Source organism: Apodemus sylvaticus, chromosome 18, assembly GCF_947179515.1.
Source record: "Apodemus sylvaticus chromosome 18, mApoSyl1.1, whole genome shotgun sequence".
Classification (NCBI taxonomy): domain Eukaryota; kingdom Metazoa; phylum Chordata; class Mammalia; order Rodentia; family Muridae; genus Apodemus; species Apodemus sylvaticus.
The window spans coordinates 24,913,022-24,936,248 of NC_067489.1; the positions used below are offsets into that span (position 1 = coordinate 24,913,022).

The 23,227-nt window shown below is 38.9% G+C and overlaps 1 protein-coding gene across 1 annotated transcript in view; it reads left to right on the forward strand.

Annotated features, from left to right (window-relative positions):
* Positions 1 to 23,227, forward strand: part of Potea (POTE ankyrin domain family member A) — a 172,068-nt gene that overhangs the window by 80,545 nt on the left and 68,296 nt on the right. The window contains exons 35-42 of the mRNA XM_052162877.1: positions 1,613 to 1,679; positions 3,386 to 3,414; positions 4,231 to 4,303; positions 7,343 to 7,395; positions 15,849 to 15,930; positions 18,406 to 18,434; positions 18,522 to 18,594; positions 21,006 to 21,079. Of these exons, the coding sequence (XP_052018837.1) occupies positions 1,613 to 1,679; positions 3,386 to 3,414; positions 4,231 to 4,303; positions 7,343 to 7,395; positions 15,849 to 15,930; positions 18,406 to 18,434; positions 18,522 to 18,594; positions 21,006 to 21,079 (480 nt within the window). The remainder of the gene's footprint in view (positions 1 to 1,612; positions 1,680 to 3,385; positions 3,415 to 4,230; positions 4,304 to 7,342; positions 7,396 to 15,848; positions 15,931 to 18,405; positions 18,435 to 18,521; positions 18,595 to 21,005; positions 21,080 to 23,227) is intronic.

Consider the following 23,227-nt stretch of genomic DNA (forward strand, 5'->3'; position numbering starts at 1 on the left):
TATTGAGATGCAGCAAATGGGGCTTTTCTTCCTGCCGACATTTTATGTTGAATAATTTCTAGTCCCAGAATATCAAGCATTAAGCTGTTGTACGCTGAACACAATCAATGAGTTTTTATCCTACAGTTTATGAGCACGACTGTCAAAATAATTAATGAACATTATGTGTAGAATTCCTCACTAAGAACAGAGTTGACACAAATAGACAGAATGATGAGTGTTGTATTAGATGCATGTATTGGAGTGAGACTCAAAATGCTTGCTCAGAAATTATCTTCTTTTGTAATGTTTTGCATTCATTCATTCATTCATTCACTCATTCACTTATTTACTTATTCATTCACTTTACTTCCCGATCATGGCCCCCAATCCCTCCTTTCTTTCAAGTCCCACCCCCACAAATCCCTCCTCCTCTCCTCAGACAAGGGGAAGTGCCCCTTGGATACCACCCCATCCTGGGACATCCAGTTGCCATAAGTCTTAGTGCATTCTCTCCCAGTGAGTCCCAGCTAGGCAGTCCAGTTAGAGGAAGGGGATCCAAAGGCAGGCAACCGGTTCAGAGAAAAACCCTCCACTCCAACTTTTAGAGGACCCACATGAAGACCAAGCCACACATCTGCTACAAATGTGTAGGGGGCCAAGGTTGAGCCCCTGCATGCTCTTTGGTTGGTGATTCAATCTCTGTGAGCCCCCATGGGCCCCAAGGAAATTATCTTTAAGACTGCGAGGATTACATTGCCATTTAAAGAAACAAACAAACAAACAAAAAAAGAGCCTTGGCAGACGCTAGGCAAGAGAGCATGTGAGCAGAGAGAGCGGTGGTCCACATCCATCCATCACTTTGTGGTTCTCACTAAAGCAGGATGGCATATTACCTTCACGATTCTCATTTTACTTCTCACACTGCACAGACAACGCAGAGTGTAAATATGCAGCTTGTGCCTTATTCATGCTTAGTGAACACCATGTTCCTCTTTGTTATGTTAAAGGTTGCTGTAGTGCTGTAGTTCAGTTTTGCTTGTAAAAGCCTATTGGTGGTCAGTTTATATGATTTTACTTAATCATAACCTAACAAAAATTCAACATCAGTAAAATTTTTTTGCAACTAGCTTCCTCATCAGTAAAAAAAAAAAAATGTGCCCAGGTGGTTAATACTTGAATGACAAATGGAGGCACTGCCCCAAAGTCTTGTCTGAACCATATCCATATTTCTTCTTTAGATGTTAAAGATTGTACAGCAGGCACACATATCATAATTTGATGATATACAGATTTTAAAAAATGTAATTTTGTCAGGAATGAAAACATATATTCTGAAATTAATTCCTTGTTTTATTATGAGCACCGGCTTCTCTAATGCCTATGCATGCATCTTCTCTGAAATTCCATTGTGAATTTTTACAATCAGAGGCCAATAAGATTAATGGTGCTTAGAAACTATCCTTGAAAATCTGCTAAAATTTAGGTCTTCAGTTTTGCTTCTTTTTGTTTCAATATAATTACTTTAAAAACAGACAGTTGAGATAGTTTCTGAGAAAGTGATTATTAACTCGGCACAACTCAGTACTGAAAATAATTTTAATATTGTATTTTTGACCAACTTTGACAAAAGGGCACTGGCAATTTATTTTTGACTGAAGATCAAAGGTATGACAGCAGCATCCAAGATGAAGAGGAAGGTAAGGGCTCTGTCGGTAAGCATTATGTGACAATATGCTTGTTTACAAGGATCATTGAACTATCTTCAGGGAAAGAAAATTACTTTTGAAATAATTATTATGGAATAAGGTATTTTCGGTGGCAATTATATCTTACATTTTCTTTTTTTTAATTTATTTTATTTATTTTTTTTATTCGATATAATTTATTTACATTTCAAATGATTTCCCCTTTTCTAGCCCCCCCCACTCCCCGAAAGTCCCGTAAGCCCCCTTCTCTTCCCCTGTCCTCCCACCCACCCCTTCCCACTTCCCTGTTCTGGTTTTGCTGAATACTGTTTCACTGAGTCTTTCCAGAACCAGGGGCCACTCCTCCTTTCTTCTTGTACCTCATTTGATGTGTGGATTATGTTTTGGGTATTCCAGTTTTCTAGGTTAATATCTTACATTTTCAAAGCAGGTTACATTGAGACTATCAGTGAGAATGCCAAATGATGAGTCAAATTGTGAGATGTATTTTTTTCATACGAGGATTTTAGGGAATAAGAAGCAGTAGTGAAGATTAAGAAAGACAGAAAAGGCCTGGAAATACGGCTTGGCGAGCTGGGGCACTGGCTGCATAGACTGGTGAATTGAGTTCGTCCTTGTGGTGGAAAAAAGACTGGCTCCTAGCTGCTGTCCTCTGATGACTACACTCACCACACAGCACATGACACACATACACATTCAAAGTAAATCCATGTGATTAAAAACTTAAGAAGGAAGAGTGTAGGAATCAAATGAAGAAAAATAAGCAGGAGTATATAGAAAAGGATGTGAAAGAAAACTTTTGAAAATGAATGGCGGTATCAGATACATGGGAAGACTATTGTATGAACTTGAGTGTACAAATACTGTGTAACTGGACTGATTAAAGCGCTCCCAGTGAACCTTGTCTTCTTGACCTCTGTGAAGCCATTAAGGACATAAATGTCTGCACTTTATTTACAACAGACAGGCCTGAGCATTGTGGTAAGCCATCTGTTTGAATAATTTTCATCACACACACTGTTGATACTTTCTTAGTATCATAGAAGAAAAAGATAAGAACATTAGGTACAAGGAAACATGGGATGATTTATGCAGTGTTGAGGAATGACAGAATTATTTATTCACACACACACACACATACACACACACACTAAAATAAAACAACAAAGAGAAAAAGAAAACCCATGGAGTCCATTTTGTGTTGGTCAACTATTTCTGGACATGGGGGTTCTGCTGGAGTGAACGTGACACACCCAGGCTCTTGCCAAAGAAGAAAACTGATTTTGCCTTTCCCAGCAAAATCAACTGCAAATGCTTCCTTGGTTAGGGGAGGGCCTTTGTGTTTGCTTTCTCTCCTCAGGGCTAGAATTTTGCGTACCGCATTCTGTGGCAGTCTCCGTGAGTTTATATATACACTGTCCGGAAAAGGCAAACACCTTTTCTAAGGGTTATGGTGTCTTATGTCAGTTCAATTTGGGAGGCCTTAGTGGGAGTCTTACTTTGCTTTCTGACAATTAGGGATGCCATGCTCAACGGAGGTTGATTTTATCAGAAGAGAAAAAAGCAAAGAAGTGCTGCCCAAAGCCAGAATTTGTGTTTTGAAAGCTAACCATCTAGAATACTTTGGCTAGTTACTCTGTTTGAAAGTATGTTTAACTTTATCATGTTTACAAACAATTATGTCTCTGACTTTTTAGACTTTCCTGAAGGATATGTTCAACTGAAGGTAATAAATTTTTGATTTTAATCTTGTATCATTAAGTCCATACTATTTGGAATAAACAGCTGCTGATTTAAAAAAGATATATTTATTATTGTATACCAACCCGAGTGTATGCATATATGTACATGATTGTAATATGCCTATGAATGTTTTTTACACCTTTCATCTTTTTTTCTTTATTTTTATTTTTATTTTTTATTAGATATATTCTTTATTTACATTTCAAATGATTTCCCCCTTTTGTGGTCCCCCCAGAAGTCTCATAACCCATTTCCCCTCTCTCTGTTCCCCAATCAACCCCCTCCTGCTTCCCTGTCCTGGTATTCCCCTACATTGCTGCTTTGAGCCTTTCCAGGGCCAAGGGCTTCTCCTTCCTTTGATGTCCAACAAGGCCATCCTCTGCTGCCTATGCCTCTGGAGCCATGGGTAACACCATGTGTACTATCTGGTTGATGTTTTTATCCCTGGGAGCTCTGGGAGTACTGGGTGGCTCATACTGTTGTTCCTCCTATGGCGCTGCAAACCCCTTCAGCTTCTTGGGTCCTTTCTCTAGCTCTCCCCCATTGGGGAGCCTGTGCTCAGTTCAATGGCTGGCTGAGAGTTTCCCCCTCTGTATTTGTCATGCATGCCTATGCATATTTTGAGGCCATAAAAGGGCACTGGATCCCTTCGAGTTTGCATGTGTTTAGTGACTGCTTGGCTTCTTCCACGTGTGCCATGTTTCCAACTCTGGTTCTCATGGTTGAGCCGCAAATGCCCCCGAGCCACTTACCGGGTCCCACGGCAGTCATTAAATGCCTTGTTTTAAACCCCATACAGCCTTTGGATAAAGGGAAAACTCCTCTTCCGTGTGAAGCACCAGCAAAGAAAGAAGTGAAAACCTTTGGCATAGGTACGGTTTGCAATCTTTCTAGAACACTTCAAAACATGGAAGATGTGCAAGGTCTTCTGGTTTTGTTTTTCCTTTTTGTTCTTCAATTTTTGTGAGAGAATTATATATATGTAGATTGTCACTATTTCCATTATCTTTCCCAAAAAGTTGTTCAGTAACTTATTACTCTTTTGAAATGTTTATAACACAGACATTCCACCTTTTACATCATCTCAGTTCCTGAACACTCTCCCATTTTAGAATCACCATGCTTCTCATGGAATAGCTGCAGTGTGTAAAAATCCCAGGACTTTGCGAAGTCTGAAAATACCTAGGTGAAAATATTGTTTATAGTAGTAGGTGCTTAATAATGATGCAGCAGCTCTGAGACTCAAGTGTTGTCTTCCAGGATTTATCTGCTGTGCCCTAATGCCATATACTCAGTAAGAAATATGGTAGAGTTCAACCTTATTCAGACCAGTATGCCTTCATATAATTTGTAGTCTAGTCAATGGACTCTTAAACAAAGTGGCCCTAGTCAATTATGATAGGAATTTATAGCTGGAAATAATGTACAGCTCTTTTTTTGTTGTTGTTAAAGTGGGTCTTACTGTGTTTACAGCTGTCCTGGAACTAACTTTATAGACTAGGCTGGGTTTGAACTCACAGAGGTTTATGAGCACCTCCCTTTAGAGGGCTGAAATTAAAGAAAAGGCACCATCAGACCTTCAAATAATACAATTTAAAAATACAATATACCCATTGATTTATTATTGATTATTATAAGTGAATTTATTTTTGTAGTATCAATTACTTAAGTACATTCCCTTAATCAGATATGATACCAAGTCTTTAATAAGGTCCGTTATATATGTGTGTGATATGTGCTATACTTTCTAGTTTTTACTTTATTATTAATATTCTTTAGTGTAGAAAATATCTCAAGAACTCCAAGGATTGTTACTACCAGTTTTAACTCCAAATTCTTATACTTACAACATTGACACATTTACCTTTTATCTTCATTTGTTTATTTTGATTGGTTTGGAGAATGACTCTGAAGTCACACGTGTGTTACTCACATACCATATTAGCAAGCTAAACTGTAGCCTGTCATACTGTCTATTGACGAACTTGGTTTGAATAATTATTTTGTTAGTTTTATACAAGTTAGATTTACTGGAGAAGAGGAAACCTCAGTTGAGAAAGAGCCTCTATCGATAGCCTGTAAAGCAAGAAGGTGGGGCATTGTCTTGACTGATGGCTGAACTGGCGCCACTGCTTTGCTTTGCAGATGGCCCTGCATTGTGTGAGAAAGCAAGCTGAGCCAGCCAGGAAGGAGCTTTCCTCCATGGTCTTTGCTTCAGCTCCTGCTTGCAGGTTTTGCTATGAGTTCCTGCCTTGGCGATAGACTAGAAAGACTAAGCTGGGAGATGTCCCTCCTCCAAGGTTGCTCAGTCACAGCAAGGCAAAGCAAACCAGGACACATAGAGAGGAGCATCCAGTGTGACGCCATTGGATTTTCTCATGTGTCAGTTGTGCTACTGTTGGTGTGTTCGTTTTTTTTTTAATTAGAATAATTTGTTCATGAATGTTTGAGGTGTGTGCACACCTTCCTTATGAATTGACTGAATGCAGAAGTGACATATTGAAAATTCTGGTAGTTGATGCATTTTTAAGTTAGTGTAGTACTAAGAACCTCAACAACAACAACAACAACAACAACAACAGTAACAACAACAATGACAAAGACAGATAGCAAACAACACACAGCTTTCAAAAATAACTTCAAATTTCTGTGGACTCAATTCTCTAATCAAAAGACACAGGTTAGCTGATAGATTAAAAAACAAAATCTATCTTTCTGTTTACTCCAGCAAACTTTACCTTATTTTCAAATATACATATTTCCTTAAAGTGAAGAGGGGGAGATTAATGTATTTCTCCTCTCCCAACTTCTCAGATCCCCTGTACCTCTCTACCCTCCCGACTTATGTTCTCTCTTTCTCAAAATTAAAACACACGCACACACACACACACACACACACACACACACACACACACACACACCCATAGAATAACAAAATAAATGAATTAGGAAAATCTACAAGACAAAAAAAAAAATGCCAAGGAAAACCAAACTAAATTAAAAAAAAATGCCAAAAAAGATGCTGACCTTGGGCCTGGAATTTGCCCTAGAGTGTGGTTTTCACTCAGTTTAAGTGACTGATGTTCCCTTTGTCAGAAGGTATCAGCTGCAAATGGTTTCTTGGTTAGGGATGGGAATTGTATCTACTTAATCTGCTCAGTGCTGGGATTTTGTCTGGTTTGAATCTGTGTGGTCTTGTGAATATTGTCACAGTCTCTGTGAATGCATTTGTGGATCAGTTCTGTCATATCTAGAAAATGTTTCTTTGGAGTCACCCGCCATTTCTGACTCTTTTAATTTTTCTATATCTTGTTTTACATAGATCCCTGAACTCTGACAGGGAGAGGTTTGATTTAAGACGTGCCATTTAGTACTGCTGCCTCTCACACTCTGTTCATTGTCTAGTGAGGGTCTCTGTGTTGGTCTCATCTACAGCAATGAAGAAGATTTTCTAATGAGGGCTGAGTGAGGCACTGATCTATGGTTATAGCAATATGTTATCAGGAGTCATTTTATTGCATGTTCCTTTGCAGAACAGTAGCAGTAGCTTTTCCCTTAGACTCATGACTTATCTAACCCCAGGTTCTTGGACTCATTAGCAGTTCCATTTCATGGAGTGGGCCTTAAACTCAATTCAAAAAAGAGGCTTGTTAATCTCATAACAGTTGTGCCACTACTGTACCAGTATATCATGCAGACAGGTCACTATTGTTGCTGGGTTTGTAGCTGTGTGATTATTTATATAATCTTTCTCCTCCAGGGGTGTGCCTAAATAAACGTTTCTAAATTTGAAATGAATGAGCCATTTTGATTGTTGTTAATTATTAGTCTTTATGTATTATTATAAAGCCTACCATTTTATCAAACTATATATTTTATTTTCATTAATTATATACATTTGTCCAAACCAGATGAGAATTTGTCATCAGAGGAAGAGCAAGAATTGCTTGATGATAGTGAGGAGGTAACTAAGGATTGAAATACCTTCTCCCTTTACAATTTTCACTAGCAAATGTTGAACCCATAGATCATATCAAATTGCTTTTGACTTCCATTGAGAATCAACTGACTGTGATTTACTGTTTAATCCCAACCAAGTAGCTAGGCAATACACTAGTTTTAGAATCAACAGTGATAGAAGATAAACCTTGTCCTTGTCCTTGGATTGTGTGTGTGTGTGTGTGTGTGTGTGTGTGTATTTTAGTCCTTTAATGTATTCACATATTTAGGCAGTTCATTTGAAATGTATGAATAAGAAATTAAAAATTTGAGCAATATAACAATTTGATTTGATTTGATTTATGCTAAAGAGTTATTATCTTAGTGACTCAAAATATGTATTATTTATCGCTAATCAGTTTTACACAGCTTAAAGTTTCCGTTCATCATTTGGTTCCCTAGTTGCAGTCAATGTCTTTGTTATGTGAGAGCATAGGACTTATACTCTACCCTATTACCTAGAAGGGGAGCAATAAATTACAGAATGTGGCTTTTGGTGTTATCCTCCAAAGAATGAGCTTCAAACTTGCCTTTGTTTCAAGGAAGAGGCTCAGCAAACATAACAACACATGGTACTCCTAACTTTACTTGGTATTTGGATATGTCGGGACTGGACAGCATGGATGAAGAACACATGAAGATGTAGTACCATGTGGGTTTCTAGTTTGTATAAAACCACTGAAGGAATATGCTACTGGGGTAGAGCATGTAGTGCCCAAGGCATCGCTGCACACACTTTATTTGCTTTGCCCTTGAATAATTTGTGGGTTTTCAGTATCAAATATGTATAAAACTGTCAAGTGTAGAATATGTCATATGAGTATATAGACAGTATTTCAACAGCAAAACAAGTAATGAGAAAACAACATCCGTGTTCCAGGTGGAAAATCCACATACTGTCTGGTTGGAGAACATTTCAAGGGTGAGTATGGTGCCGAGAGAGCAGAACCTGTACTCAGAGAAAAGGCTTTCTGAATGTGACCACGGCGCTGCCAACCAAAGGAGGGAGAGGGAGCCCCCGGGGAAGTCTGTGTGGGAGAGGAGAACAGATGTTCATGTCTGTTCACTGGTTGAGACTTAACATCCTGGGTGACCCAGGAAGCACAGAGTAATAGAACCATCATTGTAATCATCTCATTTCTCATATTATATGAAAATAAATCACACAGGTAAGAACTTCTACCATTTCACACAGGTAACAGAAGTTTTTATGTGTTCATTCTTGATGAGGTTTGCCACGTTTTTGAAGTTCTAGTTTAATTGGGAAAGAACTGCATATGATAGCTAATATTTTTGCCTTTATTTAGACAACCCATATTAATTTATAACTGTGTCATTAGTTTTAGTTTTCTTCTTCATAAAATTTTGCCCAGGGCACCTAAATGGGGAAGCGCTTACAAGGTCCCATTACACTCAATATCACATACTTTGAATCATCTTCATAGTTCTTTAGACACAAAACATTCTCATCTTTGGAAATGTTTTACATCAACAGTGTTATCCTTCACTGTTATCCAAGGGAATACTATTTTGGTCTTTTGAAGTTCCTCCCTCATTAAAGAATGCACACTGGCTTCTCTACAGACTATGAAAGTAAATCCTCTGTATCTCCATGATTAGTGTATGCACTTGGCAACTCTGTGAAGAGGAAACCTAGAAATTATTAAGGAAACATATTTAATAATATTTTATTTTATTTCACACTTTTTTTCTTTTTTTATTATTCGATATAATTTATTTACATTTCAAATGATTTCCCTTTTTCTAGCCCCCCCAACTCCCCGAAAGTCTCGCAAACCCACTTCTCTTCCCCTGTCCTCCCACCCACCCCTTCCCACTTCCCTGTTCTGGTTTTGCTGAGTACTGTTTCACTGAGTCTTTCCAGAACCAGGGGCCACTCCTCCTTTCTTCTTGTACCTCATTTGATGTGTGGATTATGTTTTGGGTATTCCAGTTTTCTAGGTTAATATCCACTTATTAGTGAGTGCATACCATGATTCACCTTTTGAGTCTGGGTTACCTCACTTAGTATGATATTCTCTAGCTCCATCCATTTGCCTAAGAATTTCATGAATTCATTGTTTCTAATGGCTGAATAGTACTCCATTGTGTAGATATACCACATTTTTTGCATCCATTCTTCTGTTGAGGTATACCTGGGTTCTTTCCAGCATCTGGCAATTACAAATAGGGCTGCTATGAACATAGTAGAACATGTATCCTTATTACATGGTGGGGAGTCTTTTGGGTATATGCCCAGGAGTGGTATAGCAGGATCTTCTGGAAGTAAGGTGCCCAGTTTTCGGAGGAACCGCCAGACTGATTTCCAGAGTGGTTGTACCAATTTGCAACCCCACCAGCAGTGGAGGAGTGTTCCTCTTTCTCCACACCCTCTCCAACACCTGCTGTCTCCTGAATTTTTAATCTTAGCCATTCTGACTGGTGTAAGATGAAATCTTAGGGTTGTTTTGATTTGCATTTCCCTAATGACTAATGAAGTTGAGCATTTTTTAAGATGCTTCTCCGCCATCCGAAGTTCTTCAGGTGAGAATTCTTTGTTTAACTCTGTACCCCATTTTTTAATAGGGTTGTTTGGTTTTCTGGAGTCTAACTTCTTGAGTTCTTTATAGATATTGGATATTAGCCCTCTATCTGATGTAGGATTGGTGAAGATCTTTTCCCAATTTGTTGGTTGCCGATTTGTCCTCTTGATGGTGTCCTTTGCCTTGCAGAAACTTTGTAATTTTATGAGGTCCCATTTGTCAATTCTTGCTCTTAGAGCATACGCTATTGGTGTTCTGTTCAGAAACTTTCTCCCTGTACCGATGTCCTCAGGGTCTTCCCCAGTTTCTTTTCTATTAGCTTCAGAGTGTCTGGCTTTATGTGGAGGTCCTTGATCCATTTGGATTTGAGCTTAGTACACGGAGACAAGGATGGATCAATTCGCATTCTTCTGCATGCTGACCTCCAGTTGAACCAGCACCATTTGTTGAAAAGGCTATCTTTTTTCCATTGGATGTTTTCAGCCTCTTTGTCGAGGATCAAGTGGCCATAGGTGTGTGGGTTCATTTCTGGATCTTCAATCCTGTTCCATTGATCCTCCTGCCTGTCACTGTACCAATACCATGCAGTTTTTAACACTATTGCTCTGTAGTATTGCTTGAGGTCAGGGATACTGATTCCCCCAGATTTCCTTTTGTTGCTGAGAATAGTTTTAGCTATCCTGGGTTTTTTGTTGTTCCAGATGAATTTGATAATTGCTCTTTCTAACTCTGTGAAGAATTGAGTTGGGATTTTGATGGGTATTGCATTGAATCTGTATAGTGCTTTAGGCAAAATGGCCATTTTAACTATATTGATTCTACCGATCCAGGAGCATGGGAGGTTTTCCCATTTTTTGAGGTCTTCTTCCATTTCCTTCTTCAGAGTCTTGAAGTTCTTGTCATACAGATCTTTCACATGTTTGGTAAGAGTCACCCCAAGATACTTTATACTGTTTGTGGCTATTGTGAAGGGGGTCATTTCCCTAATTTCTTTCTCGGCCTGCTTATCCTTTGAGTATAGGAAGGCCACTGATTTGCTTGAGTTGATTTTATAACCTGCCACTTTGCTGAAGTTGTTTATCAGCTGTAGGAGCTCTCTAGTGGAGTTCTTTGGGTCACTTAGGTAGACGATCATGTCGTCTGCAAATAATGATAGTTTGACTTCTTCCTTTCCAATTTGTATCCCTTTGACCTCCTTATGTTGTCGAATTGCCCGAGCTAGTACCTCAAGTACAATATTGAAAAGATAAGGAGAAAGGGGGCAGCCTTGTCTGGTCCCTGATTTCAGTGGGATTGCTTCAAGTTTCTCTCCATTTAGTTTGATGCTGGCTACCGGTTTGCTGTATATTGCTTTTACTATGTTTAGGTATGGGCCTTGAATTCCTGTTCTCTCCAAGACTTTAAGCATGAAGGGATGCTGAATTTTGTCAAATGCTTTTTCAGCATCCAATGAAATGACCATGTGGTTTTGTTCTTTGAGTTTGTTTATGTAGTGGATTGTATTGATGGATTTCCGTATATTGAACCAACCCTGCATTCCCGGGATAAAGCCTACTTGATCATGGTGGATGATAGTTTTGATGTGTTCTTGGATTCTGTTGGCAAGAATTTTATTGAGTATTTTTGCATCGATGTTCATAAGGGAAATTGGTCTGAAGTTCTCTTTCTTTGTTGGATCTTTATGTGGCTTTGGTATCAGCGTAATTGTGGCTTCGTAGAAGGAATTGGGTAGTGTTCCTTCTGTTTCTATTTTGTGGAATAGTTTGAAGAGTATTGGTGTTAACTCTTCTTTGAAGGTCTGGTAGAATTCTGCACAGAAGCCATCTGGTCCTGTGCTTTTTTTGGTTGGAAGACTTTCTATGACTCCTTCTATTTCTTTAGGCATTATGGGACTGTTTAGATGGTCTAGTTGGTCCTGATTTAATTTTGGTATTTGGTATCTGTCAAGGAAATTGTCCATTTCCTCCAGATTCTCCAGTTGTGTTGAGTATAGGCTCTTGTAGTAGGATCTGATGATTTTTTGGATTTCCTCAGTTTCCGTTGTTATATCTCCCTTTTCATTTCTAAGTTTGTTAATTTGGATACTTTCTCTGTGCCCTTTGGTTATTCTGGCTAAGGGTTTATCTATCTTGTTGATTTTCTCAAAGAACCAGCTCCTGGTATTGTTGATTTTTTGTATGGTTCTCTTTTTTTCTACTTGATTGATTTCGGCCCTGAGTTTGATGATTTCCTGCCTTCTACTCCTCCTGGGAGAAATAGCTTCTTTTTGTTCTAGGGCTTTCAGGTGTGTCATTAAGCTGGTAATGTATGCTCTCTCCATTTTCTTTTTGGAGGCACTCAGGGCTATGAGTTTTCCTCTTAGCACTGCTTTCATTGTGTCCCATAGATTTGGGTATGTTGTGTTTTCATTTTCATTGTGTTCTAAAAAGTCTTTAATTTCTTTCTTTATTTCTTCCTTGACCAAGGTATCATTGAGTAGAGTATTGTTCAGTTTCCACGTGTATGTGGGCTTTCTGTTGTTTCTGTTGCTATTGAAGACCACTTTTACTCCATAGTGATCTGATAGGAGGCATGGGATTAGTTCGATCTTCTTATATTTGTTGAGGTCTGTCTTGTGACCAATTATATGGTCGATTTTGGAGAAGGTACCATGAGGTGCTGAGAAAAAGGTATATTCTTTTGTTTTAGGATAGAATGTTCTATATATATCTGTTAAATCTAATTGGTTCAAAGCTTCAATTAGTTTCATTGTGTCCCCGTTTAGTTTCTGTTTTCCTGATCAGTCCATTGAGGAAAGTGCAGTGTTGAAGTCACCCACAATTATTGTGTTAGGTGCAATGTGTGCTTTTAGTTTTAATAAAGTTTCTTTTATGAAAGAGAGTGCCCTTGCATTTGGGGCATAGATGTTCAGGATTGACAGTTCTTCTTTTTGTATTTTTCCTTTGACCAGCAAGAAGTGTCCCTCAGGGTCTCTTTTGATGACTTTGGGTTGAAAGTCAATTTTATCTGATATTAAAATGGCTACTCCAGCTTGTTTCCTGAGACCGTTTGCTTGTAAAATTGTCTTCCAGCCTTTTACTCTAAGGTAGTGTTTGTCTTTGACCCTGACGTGTGTTTCCTGTAAGCAGCAAAATGTAGGGTCCTGTTTATGTATCCATTCAGTTAGTCTGTGTCTTTTTATTGGGGCATTAAGTCCATTGATGTTAAGAGATATTAAGGAATAGTGATTGTTACTTCCTATCATTTTTGACGTTATTTTTTAAATTTGAATGCTTAACTTCTTTTGGGTTTGATGAAAGGTTACTATCTTGCTTTTTCCAGGGTGAAGTTTCCCTCCTTGTATTGGTGTTGTCCTCCTATTATCCTTTTTAGGGCCGGGTTTGTGGATAGATATTGGGTAAACTTGGTTTTGTCATGAAATATCTTAGTTTCTCCATCTATGGTGATTGAGAGTTTTGCTGGATATAGTAGTTTTGGTTGGCATTTGTGTTCTCTTAGAGTCTGCATGAGATCTGCCCAGGACCTTCTAGCCTTCATAGTCTCAGGTGAAAAGTCTGCTGTGATTCTGATAGGTCTTCCTTTATATGTTACTTGGCCTTTTTCTCTTACTGCCTTTAGTATTCTTTCTTTGTTTAGAACATTTGGTGTTTTGATTATTATGTGACGGGAAGTATTTCTGTTCTGGTCCAGTCTGTTTGGAGTTCTGTAGGCTTCTTGTATATTCATGGGCATCTCTCTCTTTAGGTTAGGGAAGTTTTCTTCCATAATTTTATTGAAGATGTTTGCTGGCCCTTTAAGTTGTAAATCTTCACTCTCATCTATGCCTATAAATCTTAGGTTTGGTCTTCTCATTGTGTCCTGGATTTCCTGGATATTTTGGGTTACAAGCTTTTTGCATTTTGCATTTTCTTTAACTGTTGAGTCCATGGTTTCTATGGAATCTTCAGCATCTGAGATTCTTTCTTCTATCTCTTGTATTCTGTTGTTGATATTTGCATCTCTGTCCCCTGATTTCTTCCCAAGGCTTTCTATCTCCAAAGTTGTCTCCCTTTGAGTTTTCTTAGTTGTTTCTACTTCTGATTTTAGATCCTGGATGGTTTTGCTTAGCTCCTTCACTTGCATGTTTGTGTTTTCCTGTAATTCTTTAAGAGATTTTTGTGTTTCGTCTTTCATGAGCTCAGCCTGTTGACCAAAGTTCTCCTGTATTTCTTTAAGAGATTTTTGTGTTCGTCTTTCATGACCTCAGCCTGTTGACCAAAGTTCTCCTGTATTTCTTTAAGTGTTTTTTGCATTTCCTCCTTGTTGGCTTTTGTATTCTCCTGGATTTCTTTCAATGATTTTTGTGTTTCCCTTGCAAGGGCTTCTAACTTTTGATCCATTTTCTCCTGAATTTCTTTATGTATGTCCTTCATGTGTTCCTGTACCATTATCATGACCAGTGATTTTAAATCCAAATCTTGTTTTACTGGTGTGATGGGGTATCCAGGACATGTTGGTAGAGGAGAATTGGGTTCAGATGTTGCCATATTGCCTTGATTTCTGTTAGTGACGTTCCTGCGTTTGCCTTTTGCCATCTAGTTCTCACTGGTGTTAGTTTATCTTGTCAGTGCTGGACACACCAGTGCAAGCTGCCCCTTCCCAGTTGGCCTCTGGTGCACAGCTTACCTCCTGCACTGCTTGTAGACAGTGTGCTGCTGCCCAGGCAGTTCAGATCCCAAAGCAGGCACCCGAAGGCTCCCGCTGGGGCCCGCTGGATTCACTGGAGCACACTGACTTCTCCCAGCTGGCCGCCCGGAAGCCCAGCTAGCCACTTGCAGGACTTGGAGATGTAATGCTGCCGCCCAGACTGATCTGGATCCGGAAGCGGAGAGAGTAGAGCTAAGGGCTTCTGCCTGAGGCCTTGCCCCAGATTGTGTCTGTGGACCAGATGGAGCCTGTGTGCACCCCCAGGGAGTGCCGAAGGTGTATGCTACTGTGACCTCCCCTGTGTTCCGCTCACTCCGCTGGGCAGCCGATCCGCCAATCGGGCTGTCGCACACAAGGTTAGCCTGGCCGCCCAGTCCCTGAGTCCAGGCAAAAGCCTGGGAGGCCAAGGTCCGAGCAAAGATCCCCTAGGACTATGACTGTTAATTGGGTCCGCCAGGTGACTAGGATTGCGGGCGTGCGCGCCCGCGCTCCCTGAAAGCACTGGGAGAGTCTGCTTTGCTAACAATCACCTGGGCGGGTTGACTCACAGATGGCCCACCAAGCCGCCCAGTTCTTGGGGTCAGTCCTGTGCCTTTTGGGGCTTGGACCCCCGCTTTGTTAGCCTTAGGCTATGCCTGTTACAGGTCTGCCCGCCTGAGCTCTCTGTCGTCCTGCAGGCAAAATGGCGGCGGCGCGCTCGCAGGCCTGGGCAAAAAACCTCCTGGCTGGGTTGGCACCCCGATGGCCCCCCGACCCGCCCAGGGCCTGGGTGCAGGCCAACGCCCGTCGGGCTCAGACCACTGCGGTGTTGGCCTCGGATTATGTTTGTGTACCTTAGTCTGTCCGATCCCTGGAGTACGGAACCAAGATGGATGCACCTCTCCTGACTGGTGGGAGGCCGAGTTCTGAAGTGGCCTCCGTGCAGGAAAGGCGCCGCACAACTTATTTCACACTTTTTATTTAAAGTATTATAATTAATTTAAAAATTAATTATAATAATCCTTCCTTCCTTCCTTTCTTCCTTCCTTCCTTCCTTCCTTTCTTCCTTTCTTCCTTAAAATTATCTTTCCATTCATGCTTATTTTATTTCCAAAGTAATTAATTTTAAAGTAGAAATCAAGTTTTGAGAACTGATTAGGGAATCCTTATGTAACTAATTATTGACACTGATTTTAAAACTGTGTTTAAGGATCCTCAACCAAAGGACATTGTGCATTTACCCACGACTAAAGATGAAAGAAGGGTAAATGTCACAAGCAGGCAAGAGAAAGGTAAGAACTCTGTTTTTAAAAAAAATCCATTCAAGAGGCTCAGTAGTATTTCTCCTTTATAATATAGCATTTGCTACTCCAGCATAACAATATGAGGTGTCTTCCCAGAACCCATGTAAAAAGGTGGGGGCACACCTGCAGCAAAACTGGAGGAAGAGAGGGGAGAATCAACCAGTAGTTTGCAGGCCCACTAACCTCTGGTGTGCTGTGCAGCTAAAAGGAAGAGTAACCTTGGCTCAATGGGGTGGAAGCTGAGAAGCTAATTGAACACACACATATCTACCCATCTACATCTACACCCCCTACATCTATACACACATCTACCCATCCACATCTACACCCCCTACATCTACACACACATCTACCCATCCACATCTACACCCCCTACATCTACACACACATCTACCCATCCACATCTACACCCCCTACATCTACACACATACATACATACACACACACACACACACACACACAAGCACACACACACTAAAATAAAAAAAAATGACAATCTTTATTTAAGACAGAGGGAGTGAGATATTCTCCTACACACTCCCAAAGCAGCCATATACATATATCTCTATATATCTCTATATATCTCTATATCTATATCCATATCCATATCCATCTCTATCTATCTATCTATCTATCTATCTATCTATCTATCTATCTATATTATATTGTTTTAAATGGAGGAACTGGAGCAAACACTTATTGGTAATGTTTTTCCATTTTAAGTATTGACATGAATTTGAACCCCTGACCCTTATAAAAATGTAAGGTGTAGTCATATGTAGTTGTAGGAAATCAGAGACAAGAGAATACCTGGGGAAGCACCAAATAGCCAGTCTATGTTAATTGTTGAGCTTTAGAACATGAGAGACTCTGACTTAAAAGAAGTGGACAGTGTTCTTGAGGCCGACACCCAAGGTTTCCATTACATGCATATGCATACAATTATTTGGTTACCTGCACACAATGTTCACCCATATAAGCATGAACATGCATGCACACAATACATTAAATGACAATAACTTATTTATCTCACTGAATTGGAAAAACGGGTTAAATTGAGAGTAAAAATGGGGATGAGTTACATTATTCTTCTCAGTTGATGAATAGTAGAAAATGAGAGGAAGTGGAGGGATTGAAATGAAGGGGAAGACATTAGAGAGCATAGGAAGTACTCGCTATTTCAGAAAATGGAAGGGCATTAGCTATGCCAGAAGATAAGATTAATGTGAAGTACAGTTTCCAACATCAGTTTCCATGCACCTTAGAATTGCACTTCATAACTTTAAACTCCACATGGGTAGGAGGTCATAATCTTATTCCCCCCTAATACTATATTTATAGCTTTTTCTGACCGTGGCCGAGTACTACTTCAGTGACTCTACCAAACAGCAGGTCATGTACCCCCCCCTCCAGTCATTGCTGTCTTTAGACTGACATCTGTGGTATTTAATACTTCTTTTCTCTAGCTTTCATACCATGCATCTTTCCTCAATCTTTCTAAACTTATTCTCTAAGAGTCAAATCAGGATTTCTTTTGAAGGGTCACTCATCCCTGGCACATTTTCACACATTTTAAATCCCAGTAACTCAGAAAATAATTGTGAAACAGATTGGTTAATCACACAATTTAACAAACCAATGCAATTTTGGCAGGTAAAAGCATTCTAGGATTGTACATTCTATTGATGGTTATAAGAATTGTGAAGATAACTGGTTAGTAACTGCTAGTTATTTTGTGAAAAATCCAGTTACTTTTATTTGAAAATCCCGTTTTATTACTGTAAACTTATGGATTATGTTACATTTTAGGTTCTCATATCTTATGAGAAATATTTATTGAAAAATATAGGGTATTGTATCCAGAGTAGAGAAGGAAAGGCAGTCTTCACAATAACCCATATATATGAGCAAAGGAGGAATGTTTTCTGCATCATTATTCTTACTGTTAATATACAGGTTAATCAAATTGGTTAACCACAACAAGAAAGATTTGAGTGTTTCCCTGGATTTTCTGACTGTGCTGTGCTTCCTGAATTAATAGTATGGAGAGCACAGTTTCTTATTCGGAAATGTTTGATTGGTGACATATGGTGTGTCATGCTACTTACTGCTCCTTGTTTAGGTTAAATGATGCTATCTCATGAAAGGGGCCACTTTCCCCTCCATCCATTAGGAATGAAACATAGGCATTGGTATCAGTCTTCCATTTAGCTGGGCCCATTGAAATCATCTCACCTTAAGAAGTTTCCTTTAATTAAAATTAAAACCTCATTGTGTACTTGAGTTTTACTTTGTTGATATCCTAATCAGACCATAACAGAACAAAGTGAAGATAAACCAAACACTAGTCTTAAAAGAAATATTCCCAATAATAACTATGGCAATTTTTTTCATGGGAATTCTGCATGAAATTTTAATAGACCTTGTCATGTTAACATGCAATTAACATGTGACTTTTTTCAGGCTTTCCCGCTGAATATCCTGAATTAAAGGTAATAATGTTTACATTGTATTCTCTATCTTTAACTTCCTAATATATGACATGAAGATGTATCATTAAACATCTTGTTCCAATGTAGGCTTCCATTGAAAAGCAAGATTTTGTACCAATCGAAGACTCAGCATTGAATCAGGAAAATTCATTCTTGGCAGGTAAATTTATCAATAGTTATTTCCACAAAGCAAGTACTTATGAATATATGAAATGACCCTACAATATAGTTCGCTGGATTAAATGTAACAAATACAAAAAGCATTTTAGCATTCTTATCTAGAAGTGATGTATTTACTAGTTAGAGTTGGTTCTCATCATTGTGAGCTAACACTCATGAGCTTGGGTGGTTATGTATCAGTTCCCTTGCATTGTAGCTCTGGAATCTATGAACTTCCTAGTGAGTAGTTGCTCTAGTTATTAAATATCAGGATACACAAAATACAAAACACATCACTTTCTCACAGCTGTGTGCATGTACACTCAGCTAACTGGAAGGCTGAGGTGAGATATTCCTCCACCACTAGGAATGTCGAGTGATCCTTGGAGCTTTGCATATTAATTCACAGTGGTTAGGACACAAGTGCATGAAACCTGTGAAAACTGAAGACCAAATCTGTGCATGCAGAAGGGAGGCAGGCAAAAAGTCTTACCTACCCATGCCTGAAGAACCATTGGTAATTGGTAGTTGCTGAGACTGGGTGTTTTTGTCAGTGTTTTACTGCTGTGAACAGACACCACGACCAAGGCAACATTCAACTGAGGCTGGCTTACAGTTTCAGATGCTCAGTCTAGTACCACCAAGGTGAGAATGGCAGCATCCAGGCAGGCATGGTGCAGGAGGAGCTGAGAGTTCTTTATCTGAAGCTTGCTAGCGGAATACTGGCTTCCAGGAAGCTAGGATGAGGGTCTATAGCCCACACCCACAGTGACACACCTACTCCAACAGGGCCATACCTTCTAATAGTGCCACTCTCTGGACTGAGCATATACAAACCACCACAGAGGTAGAGGTTTTCTTTTCTTTCTTTTTTAAAGAGTGATGCCCAATATGTGCTCCTGTGGAAAAGACCACCCATCCAAGAGTGTATGGATGGCAGAAATTAAATTTGCTTACATCAAAAAGAACACAAAGTTGGATATCTAGGGGGCTAGATCTGGAAGAAGTTGGGAGTGAAGATAATGAGAGCGTGTTGTATGAAAATCTCAATGAAGAAATTATAAAAATATAAAGAACTGGTCTTATCATTTGAAATGTAAATAAATTATATCGAATAAAAAAACTCACAAAAAAAAGAACTGGTCTTATAAAAATACATAGTATTTTTAAATCAATTGTGGAAACAGTCTATAGGCATTCTTTATGTATTTGTTCTCTAATTAATGTACTACTTAAGTCAGTGGACCTCAGTCAACCTTGCTATCTATATTCAACAGGAATTTACATAAATGCAATGTGATAAAAGAGGTAGTCTTGCTTATCTCTAAGAATTAATTTTACATTTTATAGAACAATTTTAATTACATGCAAGTATAGTTACTGACAACAGTGAAACCAAATCCATGTACTAACTGAATTGCATATTTTGGATGGCTTTTCTCATTTGGCTGTAGTAATATTTTTATTAACATAAATTGGTTTAGATGTCTCCCTAAAGCCTTACTTACATACAATGGGAGGGAGCTGAAAACCATCCATCCTATAGTTTATTAATGAGAATTTTCCTTTAAGAAGCACACATTCATGAGAAATCATAAATGAAACCCACCAGCCCAGGTAGATAGGAAAAGGGGTGAAAGAAGACAGACATCATGCAATCAAACAATACTTGAGTAAAGGCACGACTGCAAGAGGTGTTTACCTCTTTAAATTCCAGGGCCAGAAATCAGTAAAACTAGATAAATTTGGATACAAAGAAAATCAACGAAAATATTACTTTTATAAAAGTTTATAAAAAAAATGTTCTAGCCCAGAAGTAAAATGCTTAGGTATGCAAGTAAACAATTTATACTTCAAATGGGAACAGAATATTTGAAAAATAAAGGAGGAAAACAGCACATTCTTATATAGGGAAAAAGAAATAGAATCAAGGGACATTTAACTTATTTACACTGAGTCTTAAGGCAAGGAAAGAATTGTCAAACTGTAGACACAAGCATTGCAGAAGAGGCTCAGCAGACCAAGAATATGCCCAGGTGAACGTTGGTGTGTTACTCTTAATGAGTAGAGAAAAATGAACCTAAGCACACGTGAGTCATACTGACAGTTTTGTTGCTGAAGATGTGCTCATTTCTGTTCCTTAGAATACTAAGTGCATACATAAAGAGATGAATATGGTGACTCCTACTGTCTATATATAAGATACATGAATCTTTTGATAATGACATTTATTTTCTGAATCAGAAAACATCAGGTTGAATGTCAAGCTTAACTGAAGATTTTTATTGCAAAATAAAATTTCAACATTTTATTATTCCCTTTTTGAAAATTTTGTGTCTATAGTTCTATAGGTGATTATGTTTTTTTCACTGCTTTCTTGGCCGACTTTGACTACACATTTGTATTTGTCAGGACCACAAACTGAACATCTGAGGTCAGAGGAGGAACAGACAGGATGGTGTGGCAGTGACAAGAAGCAGAGGAAGGTATTCAGGAGTTTGCATTTTCTTTTTCTTTTTTTTTTCTTTTTTTTCTTTTTTTGTGAGGGGTATAGAATAGAGTTTATTCAGGGCAGAGAATGGGAGTTAATGGGGTTAGTTGAGGCAGAGAAAGGCAGAGAGAGATAGTGTAGAGAAGTAGAGGCCTGCCATGACCACGTGGAGAGAGAGGGGAGAGGAGGAGAGCCGAAGAGGGCAGAGAGGAGTGCCAGAGGCAAGAGCGATGGGGAGTTTGCATTTTCTTTTCTTTTCTTTTTTTTAATTCAATATATTCTTTATTTACATTTCAAGTGATTTTCCCTTTCCTGGATCCACCCTCCCCAAAAGTCCCATAAGCCCTCTTCCCTCCCCCTGTTCCCCAATCTACCCCTTCCCACTTCCCTGTCCTGGTATTCCCCTACACAGCTGCACTGAGCCTTTCCAGGACTGGGGCCACTCCTTCCTTCTTTCTTGGGCATCATTTGATATGTAAATTGTGTCTTGGGTATTCCAAGCTTCTAGGCTAATATCCATTTATCAGTGAGTGCATGATTGTTCTTTTGAGACTGGGTTACCTCACTTAGGTTGATGTTCTCCAGTTCCATCCATTTGTCTAAGAATTTCATGAATTCATTGTTTCTAATGGCTGAATAGTACTCCATTGTGTAAATTTCAGCCCTGAGTTTCATGATTTCCTGCCTTCTACTCCTCTTGGGTGTATTAGCTTCGTTTTGTTCTAAAGCTTTCAGGTGTTCTGTTAAATTGCTAGTGTATGCTCTCTCCAGCTTCTTTTTGTAGGCACTCAGAGCTATGAGTTTTCCTCTTAGCACTGCTTTCATTGTGTCCAATAACTTTGGCTATGTTGTGCCTTAATTTTCATTAAATTCTAAAATGTCTTTGATTTGTTTCCTTATTTCCTCCTTGACCAAGGTATCATTGAGTAGAGAATTGTTCAGCTTCCATGTGTATGTGGGCTTTTTGTTGTTTTTGTTGCTATTGAAGACAACCCTTATTCCATAGTGATCTGATAGGAGGCATGGAATTAGTTCAGTCTTCTTATATCTGTTGAGGTCTGTTTTGTGACCAATTATATGATCACTATATGAAGGTACCATGAGGTGCTGAGTAGAAGGTATATCCTTTTGATTTAGGATGAAATGTTCTATAGATGTCTATTAAGTCCATTTGGTCCAAAACTTCTGTTAGTTTCACTGTGACTCCATTTAGTTTGTGTTTCCCTGATCTGTCCATTGAAGAGATTGGGGTGTTTAAGTCCCCCCCCCCCCACAATTATTGTGTGGGGTACAATGCATGCTTTAAGCTTTAGTAAAGTTTTCCTTATGAATGCAGGTGCCCTTTTATTTGGGGCATAGGTATTCAAAATTGAGAGTTCTTCCTGGTAGATTTTTCCTTTGATGAGTATAAAGTGGCCTTCTGTATCTTTTTTGATGACTTTTGGTTGAAAGTCTATTTTATCTGATATTAGAATGGCTACTCCAGCTTGTTTCCTGGGACCATTTGCTTGGAGTACTGTTTTCCAGCCTTTTACTCTTAGGTAGTGTGTGTCTTTGACACTGAGATGCATTTCTTGTTTGCAGCAAAATGTTGGGTCTTGTTTATGAATCCAGTCTGTTAGTCTATGTCTTTTGATTGTGGAATTGAGTCCATTGATGTTAAGAGATATTAAGGAACAGTGATTGTTTCTTCTTGCTGTTTTTGATGTAATTTTTATGTTTGTGTGGTTATCTTCTTTTGTGTTTGTTAAAAGCAGATTACTTTCTTGCTTTTTCTTGTGTGTAGTTTCCTTCCCTTTGTTGGTGTTTTGCATTCATTATCCTTTGAAGGGCTGGATTTGTGGAAAGATACTGTGTGAATTTGCTTTTGTCATGAAAAACCTTGGTTTCTTCATTCACGGTAATTGAGAGATTTGCTGGATATAGCAGTTTGGGTTGGCATTTGTGTTCCCTTAGTGTCTGTATGATGTCTGTCCAGCTCTTCTGCCTTTCATAGTCTCTGGTGAGAAATCCGGTGTAATTCTGATAGGTCTACCTTTGTATGTTACTTGACCTTTTTCCCCTTACTGCATTTAATATTCTTTCTTTGTTTAGTACATTTGGTGTTTTAATTATTATGTGACAGGATGAATTTCTTTTCTGG